This window comes from Camponotus floridanus, unplaced genomic scaffold (genome assembly GCF_003227725.1).
Source record: "Camponotus floridanus strain SB8 unplaced genomic scaffold, Cflo_v7.5 scaffold23, whole genome shotgun sequence".
NCBI classification, from domain to species: domain Eukaryota; kingdom Metazoa; phylum Arthropoda; class Insecta; order Hymenoptera; family Formicidae; genus Camponotus; species Camponotus floridanus.
In genome coordinates this window covers 757,065-774,868 of record NW_020229359.1, presented here as the reverse complement: position 1 = coordinate 774,868, position 17,804 = coordinate 757,065, and the positions used below count along the sequence as shown (strand labels likewise).

At 38.4% G+C, this 17,804-nt stretch overlaps 1 protein-coding gene across 3 annotated transcripts; it reads left to right on the top strand.

Moving 5' to 3' along the window:
* Window positions 1-3,011: 3,011 nt before the first annotated feature.
* On the top strand, window positions 3,012-17,768 carry LOC105250706 (ecdysone 20-monooxygenase). Of its 3 annotated transcripts, none has more exons than XM_011256942.3 (11): window positions 3,012-3,699; window positions 11,716-11,854; window positions 12,240-12,377; window positions 13,221-13,419; window positions 13,947-14,134; window positions 14,433-14,631; window positions 15,066-15,228; window positions 15,537-15,703; window positions 15,835-15,913; window positions 15,977-16,174; window positions 16,281-17,768. In XM_011256942.3, exons 1-11 carry the CDS (start codon window positions 3,679-3,681, stop codon window positions 16,404-16,406), a joined length of 1,617 nt encoding a protein of 538 aa, XP_011255244.1. In that variant the 5' UTR covers window positions 3,012-3,678; the 3' UTR covers window positions 16,407-17,768. The 3 variants fall into 3 exon arrangements, with proteins under 3 accessions (XP_011255244.1, XP_025264587.1, XP_011255245.1); XM_025408802.1 differs by lacking the exon at window positions 3,012-3,699 and adding an exon at window positions 4,901-5,051; XM_011256943.3 differs by lacking the exon at window positions 3,012-3,699 and adding an exon at window positions 4,901-5,065.
* The last annotated feature ends 36 nt before the right edge of the window (window positions 17,769-17,804 follow it).

Sequence of the window (17,804 nt, the reverse complement as noted above, 5' to 3'; positions counted from 1 at the left end):
TAGCATCTACGTTAAGGAGAATTTGCGCGTTTTAATTCCAACGTATGCTTCGAAACTGACTTCGCATATCGTCAGTTTTAAAGAAAGATTTACAGAGTAATATGTAGTAGATGATTTAAAAAATAATACCAACGGGACAAGTTTAATTAAATACGCAATTGCAAAATTGTCTCAGTCGGTTGGATCGAATTGCCATTTAAAAAGGAGGTCGCGCTAGATCGTAAAGATCGATTGTATCACTTATTAATAACACGAGACATTTTACGTCCTGCGACGCATTTTTGAATCTAGTTATGGAAACTTAGCTCCGGCCAGACATACGCAATCGAAGAAACACGATCGACTCGTTCCACGCGCGGAGATTAACCTAATCATGCTCGCTTAGCATTAATATTAAGAACTCGTGGACGTCCACCTTGGATGCCGAACAAGTCTAAAAAACAAAATTTCATCTCATTCGATTCATGTAGACGCCTGTCCAAAATAAATCTAACCGTGTGCCATCAGCTACAAAATTAATTCAACGTTCAAAATGCATTCACTAATAAATTAAATATATAATTATTGATCGAATATCAATTCGTTTAGTGAACCGAGTGTTTCGCACAAAAATTCGGAAGAAATAATTGATAACAAATATTATTTGAATTTATTCTCGAAAATATCTCTTTTTTAGAAACTCTGAGAAGCAATCGAGAGAGCTGAAGTGCGTTGGATCTTCATATCCAGCGACTCTATGGCGTTTCGTGTGTGTTTCACATACACTTCCTCGTACCATATCGTACCTCCCGGTCTATGCCGTTTCGACGCCCGCGACCGTTTTCGTTTTATTTCATGTTGGAATCGAAACGAGTTCCGATCGACATCTCATTCCATGTGTTCACGCCCCCTACGCGATAGAGCTACATCATTTCCCCCTGACCCGGTCTAGCCCGTTCTAGGCAGTCGTCCGTTCCACTATGGCCGTCTTACACTATTATGAACCGATGGATATTTTAACCCTCGAGCCGAAAGGCCTTCTTTTAGACCGTCTTTTAGTCGCTCCGTTCTATAACCTTCTGACGAAAAATAGAAACGATTAACTTTTCCCAACGAAAACATTCTGGCCTCCGCAGAAACGAAAGGGAATCGGCCGAAAATGACCGGTTTTAGCATACATATGTGTGAAACAGGCTTCTCACCATCCCGGTATTTTTATCCTGTTGGAAGTTAATTACATTATGAATACTAATTTGCTGATTATAAAATTCATTTTGAGGCTCCTCGAAAAATGCGCGACTCTAGACGGCTATCTTTTACACATATCATGAAAATCTACCGTTACAATCTTTTTTTTCTTTTAAAATTATATATACTGTGGATTCATCTACTTTTTCAATTTTTATCAATCATTGTCAGGTTTTTTTTTTTTTATTTTCTTTGAGATCACGTCATTTCGCTGGTGCATTTTTATTTTCTGTCTGACGTAAAAGATGAGTTTATTTAAATTTCTCGCCGATCCTCCTAAATTCTTCTTGATTTCTCTCCTCCATCTCTCGCTTGCTTAACTTCTCTTGTCGAGTTGTTTACGCCCTTCGCGCAGACGACTCAACCCGATCCGGTTGACGGTCGTTACGCATGATCGCGCAAATTTACCGCGAGACGACGAGATCGATTTGGACGCGCAAATTAGATGCCGTCTCGCGCAACCGTAACTTCTCACTGGAGCAACACAGTCTGCAAAGACTCTGCAAGACTTTCAACATGACGAACTACTGTTTCTCATACTCTTCTCGCAGGACAATTAATATTCGTTTTATAATAAAAAAATCATTCAAGAATTATCTATAGATTTATAAATATCTTTCGTAAAAAGAAGACGATATCTGCATCAAATTAAAATTATTTATTATTTATAATATTATTTAAATTATTTATTATTTAAATTATTTATTATTATTTATTATTTATTATTTAAATGAAATGGAATAGACTCGATGTGTACATAAAAATATGAAATTTAAAGAGAAAATCAAAAAGCTGGTCTGGATCACAGACATATATATTTCGATAAATTTTTTGCTAGAAGCCAGTTTATTTTTTGGGTCTCTATTGTGTAAAGATTTGTGATTATTTCTTAGAGAAGATGCGTCGCGTGTGTAAAGCTCATTGATGTGTAAAATGTCCAAGAATGTTACAGCCGAAATAAAAAAAAAACGTGGACAAGAGTTTTAGAATACGTGAGAAGCGTGAGAATTCTTTTCGTCGTTTAGGGTCTTGGTGGACCTAGACCTGTTTCTGTGAACCTAGACTTGTTTGCTATTACATTATCTCATTATTCATGAATTCTACGATTTATCTAATCATTCTATTCTCGTACATTTGATTACATTTAAAGGTCATTAGCGCGATAACTTCTCGATCCAAGAGGAAATGAACTTTTTCCTTGCCCTTTGACTTCGGGGCAGAAAAATATATCGCAAGCTGAACTCTCGAAATCCTTCCTGTACAATAGGAGAAAGCGGGAAGAATAAAGATACAAAGGCAAGAAAATTTGAATAAAAGGGTGCTTTCGAAGGAAGACGGAAGAAATGACGGAAGTTTAAAGGCGCATTCGTGGTGACCCGATGGCTATTTTTGTCCGAGAAAAAGGAGAGAAGGCGGAGAACACGCAGAGGTAAAGGATATGGTTACGACATCCCGTAGCGGCGGATGCTGAGAATCATCTCCCCGATCGAGAGTATCTTCCTCGACGTTCAACGCCATCTGCCATCCGTTCCGGACCGTCCGTCATCCGGAACCCCCACCGTGGGTTCCCACTGATCCCACGGGCCCCACCATCGGCGACGGCCAACCATGCTCGCGATGCGGTCGCGGGATCAACGGGCAGGGCATGATGGGGCATGTAAACAGAGAGGACGAGGAGATAAAAGAGTTTTCGTCTCCGACGACGGAGACGGATCGGCGGGGCCTCAACCAGTGTCTCGTGACTCGTTTGAAAAGAGAAAGAGAGGAGAAGAAGAGGGAAGAGAGGAACAAGACCCCCATCTCCTTTCTAGTTTCTTGGCCCCTTTTGAGAGATGCCATTCATAAATCCGATCGACCTGCCAGACAATGCGCTAATTAATCGTGATTAAGTTTCATTCCCTAGACGCGCACATGTCCTTTCTCCCTTTCCCTCTTCTCAGCCGCTCTTCTTGCTCTTCCTCCTTCATCTCGCAACGCTCTTCTCACTCCCACGTCCGGGTCGCGGGCTTGTTCCTCTCTCCCTCCCAACCGCGTCCCACCGGGAGCCCTCTCCGTTCGTGATCCTCGACGAGGCCTTCTCTCTTCCTTCTTCTTCAGTCTCTCATCTCCTTCTCCTTCGTCCGCTCTTCCTCCACCTCCGTTTCTCTACTGCCACCTCCTCCATCGTTGTTCCAGACCTCTTCCTCCTCCGCCCCTGTCACGCTTTCGGAGTTTTTGGAAAACATCGAGGAAGGGTTCCCGAGGAACTTTTTGGGATCAGTACCGCCGTGACTGTCCGACGAGTCGGTTTATACATTTCAACGTCCTCGTCGACGCAGTCCGCCACTTCTCGTTCTCGGGGCTCCTGAATTTCCCGCCCGTCCATCGAAAAGCCGCCGGAAATCCGGTATCACACGTTTTATCACAGAGTCGGCGGCTGAGTCGACTTTGACGACGACAACGACGGCGGCAATGATAACCCGCTTTAAGCCTGTAAGTTACTTGCGAGATATATATTTTATTATTTTGATTTTCTATCAAGATTTTCGGGGACAGATGCAAACGAGGGGAGCGCTTCTTTTTCGAAATTCTCATCATTAATTAATTATTTATTATTCGACAAATATTTAAAAAGGCGTTTAATTCCAGAAGCTTTTCGTTATGTCTACTGTACACGTGTTTATGTTTATAAGTTTATTAGTAATTTTTTTCTCTAATGCAAATGTAAAATTATTTATCGCATTTATCGTTCATATTTTGCCAAGTATGAACGTTTAGAAGATTTATTAATTTTTTTATGTGAAGTATTTTGCAATTAAATTATTATTTTATTATTCAGCGAGCGAGAAAACAAATATGAAATTTATATAATATTATAAATATTTTGATATATAAATTCAAATGAAAATTGCAATTAATTAAAGTGTAATATTTTATAGGATTAAAGTACTGGAATGTTCATGCAAATATAATATCAAAAATTGATAATATAAAGATTGACGATTTAAATCAACAGATTAATTTTTATCAATTTTTTATCAATATTTTATTAATTTTTATCTATTTATTAACTTTTCAAACTCATATCGTTTCAATTTATACGAATTTTATTCAAATTTTATTCAATGCAATTATATCAAATTTTATTCACTCCAATTATATCAACAATTTATTAAATAAACATGATAGAGTAGTAGCTATTTACTATTTTCTAGCGTACAAACTAGAATTTATCTATAACGAAGATAAAAAGAGAGAGAATAATAAACAAAAATGTAAAAAATGTTACATAAATGTTATATGTTATAAATATTAGAGGACATAAAGATCTGTTTTGATAAATAGGATAATTAGATAATTTCCGTGGAGAATTTTAGAAAAAGAGTAAAGGAGAAGACGCGAAGAGAGATCGATGGATCGATCGATCGATCGATCGAACACATTCCTGCCCCGGCAGTCCCGTTTTTTACGGGACACCCTATAAGATGAATACGGCCCGTACGCGTCCGCTCGCGATCGTTTGTTTTTACAATCCCGGGGAACCCGATCGTCGTCATCGCACACTGCCCACCTGTGTGGCACGCGAGAGAGGCGTTCGGATTTCCGGGTTCCCGCGGCGCGAGAGCGGCCCCTCGTCCTCGCCCTCGCCCTCGCGCGCGCCGATCGCTCGCCGATCGCCGATCGCGCGAGCGAGCAAGAGTCAAGTGTGTACCCAGAGCCAGAGAGTGAGAAGAATTCGGCGCGGATAAGTCGTCGTTTGGCGAGAGACGCCAGAGCGGGATATGCGCGCGATTTGCTGATCGATACATGAACGGTGCGAGAGGCGCCGAAGTAGGAACGTCCAAGTAATACAGTCATGGTAATTTAAAAAAAAAAATACCCCCTCGCGGATATTGTGTGCGCGAATTGTGTGCGAAATCCCGTTGTTACGTTATTCGCAGTGCGATCTTTTCCCGACGAGTTTTTCTCGTACCTGGTGGTCTGGATCCTGTCTCCCAAGATTGGAAGGAAAAAATATGGAAGGGAAGTTGGAGGAATTATTATAATTTCGATCTCGTTCGTATCTTTTTCTCTCGATTGAGAATATGCTCGCGCGTTCTGTGTTTATTATCTGTGTAACAATGGAAACGCAACGACGTTGACAGTTGATTTGACAACTGACGTGAGAGTAAGGTATATTTTTCTTGACATTCGCAACATCGAGAATTGTGGACTCGAGATTAAATCGATTTCGTTCAGGGTATCGCGAAAATTCGTTCGATTAAAATCGGCGCAAAATTAATCGTCTTCATCAAGTTTGTGATAAAAGATTGACATTAATCGGTTTCAAAAATCTACGTTAAAATATACTAATTTCGAAATTGTTTTCTCTTACTTTTCTTCAAATACAGAATATGTCAAAAGATAAGGTCAGAATATGTCAAAAGATAACCAAAAGATGAAGAGAGATAATAAAAAACGCGTAAAAAATGTACACAGACGAAACTAATTCCACATTTGTTCTGTCGCGCGCGTTTTTAAACAGACATAATATATTTCAAAAGTATCTCAAGCATAAGCATTGTAACGATAAACAGTAAATAATATGTTCCTCGATGGAACAATAATCGCTCCTGCCAATGTTTTTCTGTTATTGAAACAATATGTATTCTCTCTCTCTCAGGGTGAGCATATCTCAACGTGATAGCCAACAAAACACGTTGCACATTCTCACCCAATCTATTCTAGTCGCGTATCTGTCGCGGAAGATCGCTCTGGCCTCTTTCATCTCCGAGTTACATTCATCCGTGTGAACTTCCAGTATATGAGAAAAAAAAAATGCCGAGGGAAGAGCAATAATAGAAAATTCTTCAATTCCCTGTCAACTCTATTTACATGTTTCTCCACAACACAAGTGCGTGCCGCGTCGCTCCTCTCCCCGCCGATTGACCTTACTTCTCGGGGTACCGTACATCAGAGTGCTCTCCTTTTTTTTTTTCGCCGGGAACCCTTCGTTTAATTGCACATCGGGCTCGAGAGGCGGCGGTTAATCATTTTATTTGCGAAATCTCAAGTGCCGTTGACACGCGGTGGTAATTTGCGCGGCTGTCGAGGAGAAAGGGAGGGGGGAGAGGGGAAGTAAACATCGTAATCGCGAGAAACGGGAACCGCAATTTCGCGAAGACCATACATCGTATGAAGAACGTTATGCGGAAACAGCGAGATGCAATTTGCGTAATCACTCTTCTCTCTCGACATAATATACTTGTATTATATAAATATATATATATATATATATTTTTTTTTTTTTTTCGGATGCTTTGGATGCCGAGAATAGTTCGCGAAAGCGTGGGAATTATTTTGCAGTAATTTTGTCGCAGCTATGATACGAGCGTTTTTGCCAAAAATGGAGAATGTTGTGGAGTTTCGACAAGCGCTGTTGAAATATAATATTAGTAAAACAGAGAACCGAAAAAATTATTATAACTAAAACATTTATAAACTATTATAATTAAAACATTATATGACACATCTCGACGAGGAGAAATTTTACGAAGCGTATCGTCGATGACCTTTCGGCGAATAATTTCGCGATAACTGCTGTTGTGCTATTCCTGGATCGCGGTGCGAATACGGAATGTACGGAAAGCCTTCACTTATCGTGATGGGTTATCAAACGAAAGCAAATAATCCGACAAATAGGTCAATTAATGAGATAATACGCGAGAGTCGCGAATGTCTGGAATCTATATTTCTTCTGACGTTCCTTCCGCGAATGCGAAGGTCTCTTTTTTGTCGTTTTCACTTTCGGTAAACATTTCCCCGAGGTTGCGTCGCGATATTAGCAATAAAGCGCGAATGCGATAGCTACACAAATATTTAAAAATAATGTAGATAACGAAACTTTCCATTGAGGACGTTATCATTTTTTTTCAAAGTCAGACGACATTTTCGTAAATATAATCATCTCTCTCTCGTCTCTTAAATTAGATTGTTATATAAAAGATACAGGTGTAATAAAAAATGCGCGCGTTACGCAATAATAACGCGTTAGCAATATGTTTTTTTTTAAATTATGGATTTATATATCACGCAATACCTGCGTGTTTTCCTGGACTTAAATAAGCCTTCTTTATTATTATTATTGTTATTAAACGATTAGGCGAGAACGTAATTAATTTGTTGGTCCGATCTCTCGAGACGAGTAATTCCGTCTGCGCGCGAATAAAAAGTGCCGAGTAACGTCTGACAATAAATTTTCTGATTGGGTGGCGCTCGCAAAAGTAGATAATAGTCATAACTGTATCTCTAACAAGAAATGCGTTGCATTATTCATCTCTCGTTCGTTTAATTGACAGGCGTAACGGAAATCGTGTTAGAAGGAGAGCTAGACGATAAAATGCAACGAGATCGCATAGTATATAAGTTGCGCGCGAAACACGCATGCAGTACGCGATTTGTACGGCAAGCTAATTGATAAAACTCCCCTCTAGATTTAAGATTGTTCGACAAGTCGTGTCATTATGCGCGATCTGACCCGCTCGCATTCCACAAATCTCGGCTAGCAAATTATATCGCGCGTTACAATTATACTTTTCTATATCGTAACTCTGACACACTTTGCCATTTTTCTCAGAGAGCCGATTTTTGCATGTGATTATAAATTACGAGCGCATATATATGATAGTGCATAATATACGATCTCGCGTTTGAAAGGCAAATTCGCGCAGAGAGGAGAAGAAAGGAAGATGAAGAACAAAGAGGAGAGATGACAATCCAGCGGTTGTCGCTGCTTGTCACGGGGTAATCGGGCCCGATTATTTTTCTCGTTCCCCGCGTCTTCTTTCACTCTCGCGCTTTCTCAATTGCTCCCCGTAACTTTAATAATCCTTTATTTACTGGTCGGCGGCGACACTCCGTGACATTCCAAAGTCTTTGCGCACAATTACCCGAGTTTGTTATCATCTACGCCGCGATACCGCGTAGCTTGGGTGCGAAATTTGCCCGATGTAGAAGCTCGAGAATTACATGCGTCCAATCTCGATTTTTAGTTTCTAAATATAAACTATATATTGATTTTATATTTATATTTTATTTACATTTTATTATTTATATTTTATATATATTTTTATTTTTGATTTTATATTTTATATTTTATTTTTATTTTTATTTTTGATTTTATATTTTTTTATTTTTAGATTTTATATTTCTATTTTTGTATTTTTATATTTATATTGATTTTATGTTATTATATAATTAGAATTTTTTTAGATAATTTTTTAACGAAAAGGTTTTTAATTACACGAGTGTATAATTTTTCTCTGAAATTTATTCATTTAGAATAATTTGATATATTTCTGCAAAGATGATCGAAATTTTATTCCAATAAATGTATTTAAGATTTTTCTTTTTTTTCTTCTGAAACAAAATGTGTTTTGCCGCAATGTGAAAAAAGTAGAAATTACGTAGGAGAGATATAGAAAGGAAAAGAGAGAGAAAAGAGCTTTCGATAGCCGTACGGAGTACTTTATCTTCTTTCTTTTAGCGTGGGACTGGTTCCGCGAGATATGTAAAGCGACATGTTTAGAGCTCCGCGGTTCTTTATTAGACCTTTATTAGAGATTCAATCAAAGCTCCGATCGGAAAATTATTGATGCTAATCGGTCGAGCTAAGAATAGTTTATTCGTAGAACAAGTTCCAAGGCTGAATGTGAAACTTGATAAAAATAAGGCGAGTTAAGAGAAGAAAGGGATGTCATTTCTTAAATGAACGTTTAAAGAATGCTCGTTTTTCCTCGAGTCAATTTTTTGCGAGACACGTTTATCTTTGTACAAAGATAAAAATAGGCGAATGTGAGTAAAAATTTGTTTTCAACCAAGAAGAGAAAGAGAAAGAAAAGGAGATTGGAGTCGCGTTATTGAAGAAGAATGCGGTTTTGCCGCAATGTGACGATCGCGAGCACGCTACGTTCCTCGGTAGATACCGTCCCTGAAGATTCCCGGCAGGTGAGCACGGGATACGATGAGAGACGGTACTTACCTAGCGGTGCGCTTAATTAAAGTCATTAACGAGAGCGAACAATGTAGCCGGTCAAGCAGGCTCAGAACGCACCCACGGAAACCGCTATAAGAAACATTCGCAGAATGCGAAACGCCCGCTTGTTTGCCTCTTTCGAGCATTTTATCTCCCGACGAAAATCGCCAATTTTTGCTCTCGATCGAAAAAAATCTCGCAATGAACGTATCTTATCCGAATTTTTTATTATTTCCGAAAGTAGCAATTATTGCTATCGCTTTTTGAATTTACTCGAGTGAGAGGAATATAAAAAATCCAACGAGAGATGCGCGAGAAAAAGTAGATTGATATAAACGCGAAAAATGTTTAACGTGAAAAATTAAGGAATACAGGTTTCTTTTTTGTCGAATCTTTTGCCTAAAGATAAAATACTACCTCTTCTCGAAAGGTCCAACTCTTCGAGTTCGCTTCGAGGAACTCGCAAGACGATTTCTCTCCTGCTTCCAAGTCAGCGGAATATGACGCTGATATTGTTTTCGCGCTAATGTACGCATTGACTTTGCGCGTTGATGCTATAAGCGCTGAATCAATATCGAATATGTGCATGGATCCTTCGCCCCTCGTTCGATTAATATCCGCAATTCATACATCATTCATATCATCATTGATATCATTTACGCTATTTTCTTCCCGATTCGTGTAAGAAAGATACGTCAAAGCAAGTGCGCAAGGGAGGGAAAGAGGTGCCGAGAAAAAGAGAGCCGCGGGATCATCGGGGCAACACCGGGAGCGTTATCGGCGAATTGCAAATAAAGGTCCGCAAATAACACTGGGGCACTCAGTCAGTCACGAGGAGATCCATAAGTAGAACCGTATACATCGCGTTCTCCCTCTTTCGTTCTCTTCCTTTCTTCCTCGGCGCATGAGAAAACGCGCGACGTTTATTGCTCCTTTCGCGTCGGCGTCGCATGCGTTTTAATGCTAAATCACGGCGCACAAATGGTGCCTTATCGGAGCCAATCTCGCGAAACCGGTGCGGCGATCGCGAAAAATGCGTCCTCGCCAATTACACCTGAGTTAAGCGCGAGATCTAGCTCTTGCCTTGCACGTAATGCGTCTACGATTGTAAGAAACAGCTGCTTTCGATCGGATGACGAAAGTATAGAAAGTGTCTGAGAATGACATTTAAAAGCTTAGTATTTTGAGAGTCAATTAAAACTAAAAGACTATCCATCATTTTTTATAAAGAATAATTCGTTGCCCACGATTTTAAGGGGTTATGCCTAGTCGTAAAAATGAAAAAAAGGAAAACAATTTTACAATTCTTTAAAAAAGTATATCTTATTGAAAATATTTTCTAAAAGTTTCTAAAAAATTAATCGGATGTAAATTGACGGAGTTATAAGTATATATTTCATGAATCTCCAGATGTATAACTTCGTTTAAACACGACTATAAAGCTTCAGCTCTGATGTTTTGAGGGTTATCAAGCCAATATACGAAGATTTAAATAAACTAAAATTATATGAGCTCGAAATAGATTCTGTGTAAATTAAAAAATTTGCATTTTATTTAAATGTAAATTTAACACAAATTTTAAAGGCGTTTTTCTCGAAATCACTTTTTCAAAGTCGGTGAGCAAGATATTTCGAAACCGAACATCGAAAACCATTACATCGATTTGCTTAAAATTTTACAGACTTCTTCTATATGTAAAAACCTAGTATGATGAAGAGATGAACGAAGGATTTTGTTTTCTAATGAATACTTTTTTTACTTAATAAAAAATGAGCAATTTTGAAGTCGAAAAAGAATATCTTGGTGTCAAATGGCTGCCATTTTGTCCCAAAACAATTTTTCAATTAATCCTTCGTTCATTTACTAGACAATTTCATATATTAACTACACTTTATCGAATTTTTGATATCGGACGAATCAGCTTCAAATAGCACTGCTCACCGCTTTTTAAAATACAACATCCGGGGGAATAGTTATAACTTTTACATTTTTTAATATTTTATTTAAAAAAAATATATAATAACATCCTTAATATTTGTATTTTTGAATAAAAATTTATTTGTAAAAAAAAATTCCCAAACATCATACTTTTTTCGGTCCGCTGACTAGGCGTAACCCCTTAATACGCCAGTTAATAAAAGAGCTCCCGAGAGAAGTTCCCTTAGTGCGTTCTCGATCGGTCGGGGCAACACAAGGACATCCGTTCGGGCGCCAAATAATGACTCGGCATTCAAATAATGACTCAAAACGCGCCTTAGGGAGAGAGCACAGCGGAGTTTACGCACTCCCGAGATACGGCGTCAGTCGTAGTACTATCTCGCGCCGGAGGAGACGAGCCTCGTATCCGCGAAGCAGCGCACGATTACGATAAGAGGGAACCTATTATACTCTTGGCGCGTTTGCGCTGCGCGAAATTGTCGTCGCGCGAACGCGAACGTTTCTCGAGATAGAAGAGAGAGAGAGACCTCGATTTTTTTAATCCTTCCTCGGTGCAGGGATTCGACTGGAGGATGCTGCTGTCCGGAGCGTGGTTCGAGACCATCGCGGCGGCACTGCTCGCGATCCTGGTGCTGGCCACCGGTTACAGGCCACCCTGGTGGTTCTGGACCAGAAATTACAACGTCGCCAACGTCGGTGAGTTGAGAATCCTTCGATCTCTTTAGCAGAGCTTCGATGTATCGACACCCACGATATCGGTCAATGGCACCATATATCGCTTCTTTCCCCATCACTTTTATCGTTATCGAATGTTATTTACGAACGTTAGATTCAAGTTGAGAAATCACGCTTCCCAATTGATAACATTAAATGCAATTGATAACATTAAATGCAACGATAGAGCAATGCCACGAGGTACATCCGGAACTTCCTTGAGCATTTTAAGAGATGGATAAAGAAGAGCAAGATTATTTTTGTATATAAATTTTTGTTCTCTTCAAGAAAGCAGCGAGCAAAGGTCCCATTGTTCCGAAATTGTCTCGATCTTTTTGATTTGAAAATCAATGTATTTTTTTCGCAGACACAGGCGACAACGGCAGGAAGTTCAAGACGGCGCGCGATGTACCAGGTCCATTCGCTCTGCCGATTCTCGGCACCAGGTGGATATATTCCCGCTTCGGTCACTACAGCTTGAACAAGATCCACGAGGCGTATCAAGGTAAAGAGTTTCGCCTTTGCCCTTTTTTTTTACGAAGGCAACGTTAGACGGCGAGTTAGACATTTCCTTTGTGCATCCACGATTTTTGTGCTGATGACATCTCAAGGTTGCGCGCGAAGAACGAGAGGGAGAGAGAGAGAAAGAGAGAAGGAAGCAGAAAAGCGGGGGACGCGTGAATACAGTTCATTATATGCTAATGTGTCCCACACGATTCTCCGGATAATATCCGATTAACAATTTAGATTAATCCGCATTATATGCGGACCTTCTAAAAAAAAAGGCCGCGCGATTATAGGAACGGGATGGCGGGTAAAACGTGTCTTTTTCAGAGGGTCAGGGTCAATGATACTCCAATCTTATCGCGGTGAATTCGCTGTAATCACGAGTGAAAAAAAAAATGGGAAATAAATCGTGACAAGAAGAATCTACGGGTCAACGAGCACATTTACATCACGTCGAAAGTTGCTTATGTAACGTTACGATAGATTCGTGAGAAAATTATTTCTACGCAAGGTACATCGAATTTAATTGACGGATCAATCATTTGTTATTAAATTGCGCTGATATACATGATCGTGATTCTCGAATCAATATTTCTTTCATCGACTTTATGTATCTCGATATGTCGACTCTTATAAAAAAAAAGATATGTGAAACTGAAAATTATAATCATTTGGCACAGTTTTTTTTCTAAGCCCGATTGAAGGCGAAATATCGAAATGATAAAAAGAGATATGGATCTCTCCTTGCTCGAAATCCAGAGTAAACTACTCGACATGCTCTCTCCTTCTCGTCGATATATGGTATTTTAATATGGCTCGTTCTCCCGTAATTTAAGAGTAGATCTGAATCGGCGATATGGGTCGTTGTGCAAGGAGGAGGCTCTGTGGAACTACCTCGTGGTGTCCGTGTTTGCCCGTCGCGACATCGAGGCTATCCTCAGACGGGGCTCGCGATACCCGCTTCGTCCTCCGCAGGAGGTCATATCCCACTACCGGCGCTCCCGGCGCGATCGTTACACCAACCTTGGTCTGGTCAATGAGTGAGTAGCCTGCCGCTCTCGGCGCGCTCGGCGATTACGCCCGCCGCGGTATCGAGGTCAAGTTTAAGGTCGCGTCGTGTAACTTTTCGGTTCGTATATATTCCGAACTTGTATACGTTATACCAGATGATCGCCTGGAACGAACCAGCGCAGTTCTCTAGTCCGTCTTCTGGTTATAAAAAAGGTTGACAATTTTAAAAATTGCGGATTATTCATTTTATTCACTTATTTAGATTATTTATATTTTTATTTATTTTATTTTTATTTTATTATTTATTTTGATAGATTTTATAGATTTTTATTAGAATATTATTTATTTGAAAATTCTTCATTTTTGGAGATAGATAGTACAGTAATAAAATATAGCGAGAAAAAGAGAAGAAGAAATTTATATAAATAGATCATATATAAAATGTGTATAAACAATTTATTAATTTGCGAAAGACATCTATGAGACAGATTGAACCGCTTAGGATTTTTAAAGACGCGAGAACAATCGCGAATGATGAGCGATATTTTCTTAATAGGCAAGGAGCAACCTGGCAAAAGCTTCGGGCCGCTTTAACGCCGGAACTTACCGGGGCCGGTACCGTATTCGGTTTCTTCCCGGCGCTCAACATAGTCACCGATGGATTCATCGACCTAATCCGCAAACGAAGAGCGGATTTTACCGTGAAAGGCTTTGAGGAACTCGCTTACAGAATGGGACTTGAGAGTAAGTCATTGACATCTGCTTGACATTTTTCCCTTGCATATGGGAATCATCAGCAACTCTGATTTGACAGATATATCTCTGTTGAACAATTTTATTAATTTCAAAACGACACGTTCTTAAATATTAGAATAATAACGCTCAGCTTTAGACTTATAAGGAATGTGTTTTTTCAAACTTTTCTTCTCGTGGAAAGAGAAAAAGAGAGATAGGCTAAAGCGTATCTTGATTCGCTCATGATCGTGAAAATTATTAAACCCGTTGCTGATAACGCGTTACAACTCGTTCCGTTTATTCGTAGGCACATGCACGCTGATTCTTGGGCGTCACCTAGGTTTCCTAAAACCAGATTCCAGCAGTACACTCACAACGAGATTAGCGGAAGCGGTCAGGATTCACTTCACGGCCTCGCGCGACGCCTTTTACGGTCTGCCGCTTTGGAAGTTGTTACCGACATCCGCATATAAGCAACTAATAGAGAGCGAGGACATTATATACAAGTACATCACGTGTATTCGCTTTCCAACTGTTATATTAAATGACCGATTTATGACAGTTGAATTGTTGCCGAGAGAAAATTTTGAATAATTTATAGCCATTATTTTTAAATAATTAATTTTTAAATAATAAATTTTAAATAATTTATAGCTATTATTTTTAAATAATTCTTTTTTTATTTTACATTTTTAATTTAGTACCTTAAATTGCTTTAGTTATATAATTTTATTAAAGTCAACAAAGAGATTTAACAAGATTTAATTAGAATAAATTGAAATATTTTGCATTTTGTCTGTAAATTGCAACAGAGAAGAAGAGAGAGAGACGAAAGAGAAAAATTATTTTTTATTTACAATATGCATATTACATTAGAGAATTTGAAACACGTTTAAAATTAGTAATCCGCTATTCTTTATTGTTCTTTTTTTTTTTGAAGTATTATTTCGGAGCTCGTGGAAGCGACTGTGTTGGAGAAGCAAAATGACGCCAAAGACGAATCTGTCGAGGCGGTATTCCTGTCTATTTTGCGGCATAAAGATCTCGATATGAGAGATAAGAAGGCCGCCATAGTGGATTTCATAGCGGCGGGAATACACACAGTGAGAAAGCTACTTTGTATTAATTATAGTTGGTTAGCACGGTTTGTTAGATTTTGGCTACTTGATATCATTCGTGACTATAGACAAAATTCAATTTTCAAATTTTATAAATAACTTAAAGATAACTTATTTATAAGATAATTTATTTCTGAAAAAATTGCAACCTCTTTTCCATAAAAGAATTTTAAATTTTCGTTTTTTTTTCATTATCTTTAAATCGCCTCTTTTTTTTTTTACTTTATATCATTCGGATTGTCAATCGCGATTACTACTACAGGGTTAAAGACACAGTCGTTGGACGTTTGCAGCTAGGCAACACGCTGGTATTCCTTTTCAACTTGATTGGCCGTAATCCTGAAGTGCAGGAAACTCTTTACAAGGAGGCGCAGTCCCTGGCGCCTCCCGGTTGCGATCTCACGGTGGATGATCTCCGAAAGGCAAAATATTTACGCGCCTGCATCACAGAATCTTTCAGGTGTTCTCACATTAATTGATAATAATTTAATAAAATTGTTTAAAAATTTCTTCTCTTATACACATTTACGTTGCGATAAAATGAACACGTTTCTGAAAATATGATGCAAGTGTGACTTATATACATTCCAGAATTGTACCCACGACACCTTGCATAGCGCGCATACTGGACGAGCCTATAGAATTGGGAGGGTATCGCCTCGATGCCGGAGTAAGTTTCAGTATTATCTGTATAAATTCGAGAAAGTCGATACAACATTTTTGGCGATTTCAGACAATAGTATTGTTGCATACGTGGATAGCAGGATTGAGCGACGACAATTTTAAAGATGCGTCCAAATGCTTACCAGAAAGATGGTTGAAACCTATGGTGCCTCACTCGCCTTTATTGGTGGCTCCTTTCGGCGCCGGTAGAAGGATATGTCCAGGAAAGCGTTTCGTAGAGCTCGCGCTGCAGCTTATTCTGGCAAAGGTGAGGAAAAAGTATATCAAAGTATACGTAAGAGAAAAATCATGGAGCAAATTTTTGATAAAATTACCCGGAGCTTGCTCTTGTTGATTAATTGATTTTTATTTAGATTATTCGGGAATTCGAGATCGTCGTCGAAGAAGAACTTGGCTTGCAATTTGAATTTATTCTGGCGCCGCAAAGTCCTGTATCCCTCGGATTCCGAGATCGTACGTCGAGGGCCGAGATGACCTGAGATTTATTCGCGTTTTCATCGGCGAACGTTTATCGAACAATGAATGTTAATTGAATGAACGAATGATAGATTCGATTGTTGTCGAGCGAGGCTTCGCACGTGCTTCGCTCGTCTTCCGGGTTGGCGCTCCGTTTTTTTTTTCATCGATTGATTTCCGAGATTAGATATTAGATTTTACACTTGTGTATTATTTGTAAGATTCTTTTTAATTCGTTGAAAAGGAACTCCGTTCGTTTATCGAGGAAAGGGGATGAAAGTGGTCGTTACTTAATGTTATAATATTTATATCTAGTTGTAAGGAAAGCGTAAACAATCGGGATCCTCTTACCTTTTAAGACATTGACGCATATTGCATGCAATGCCTCTGTCACCCTTTTTTCTTTTTCTTATCATATTCTATAAAATGAAATTTATAGTCTAAACTCTTATCATGTCGGGCAAAACATTATTTCATACTCATAATAAATTAATTAAAATTAATAAAATTATAAATATAAATTTTAAAAAAAATAGAGGGAGTGAGAAAGACGGCATGCGAATGCAAATGTGCTCGCGGGTTTCTTAGTCACCTCATTTTTATCCACGATAACTACAATAATAATTAATAAAATAGTTAATGTACAACAAATATATACATAATCATACGGAAAAAATGTTATGTATCTCATATTTGTTGTATAAGAACTTATATATACGGTTTAATGTTCATTTATTTAATATTATGTGAATTTATTTATTTATTCGAATTTTTTTATTAGAGCTTGTTAGAGTGTCATTTCGTACATCTGTCGCGATCAACTGTTGGGATGACTGAGTTACCCCACATCGTAAAATCGCGAGATATAATGTATGCCTATTTACGATATTCTTATCAACGGCACAGAGAAGAAGGGCACATTTAATTATATAATTTAAGCACATTTAATTATATAATTTAAGTACATTTAATTATATAATTTAAGCACATTTAATTATATAATTTATAGTTATTTATTTTTCTGCGCACGTATTTTCCGTTTACGGTAAAAGTAAGACGATCCCAATATGTTACCTATCGATTGCGCGCACCGATTGACTAGCTATGGCTGAATGTTATATTTACGTTACTGTACGAATGATTTATATGCAACGTAATCCGTTGACTATCGAAAAAAATTCGTTTTTTTCGAATTATTACGCTTTTTAAAAGCGGTGCCGAAAAATTATATCATACTTATATCGGAGAGCGATCTCTCTCAGTTTTTTCGCGCGGTTTTTCATGCAATTTGAAAATGGATCGTTGATGAAAATGATCGTTGATTTATACACTTGTACATAAAATATGTAGATAGTTCTTGTTGAAAATATAATGCATAAGAAATATATATATAATATTGTGCAATATATATGAATTATGTG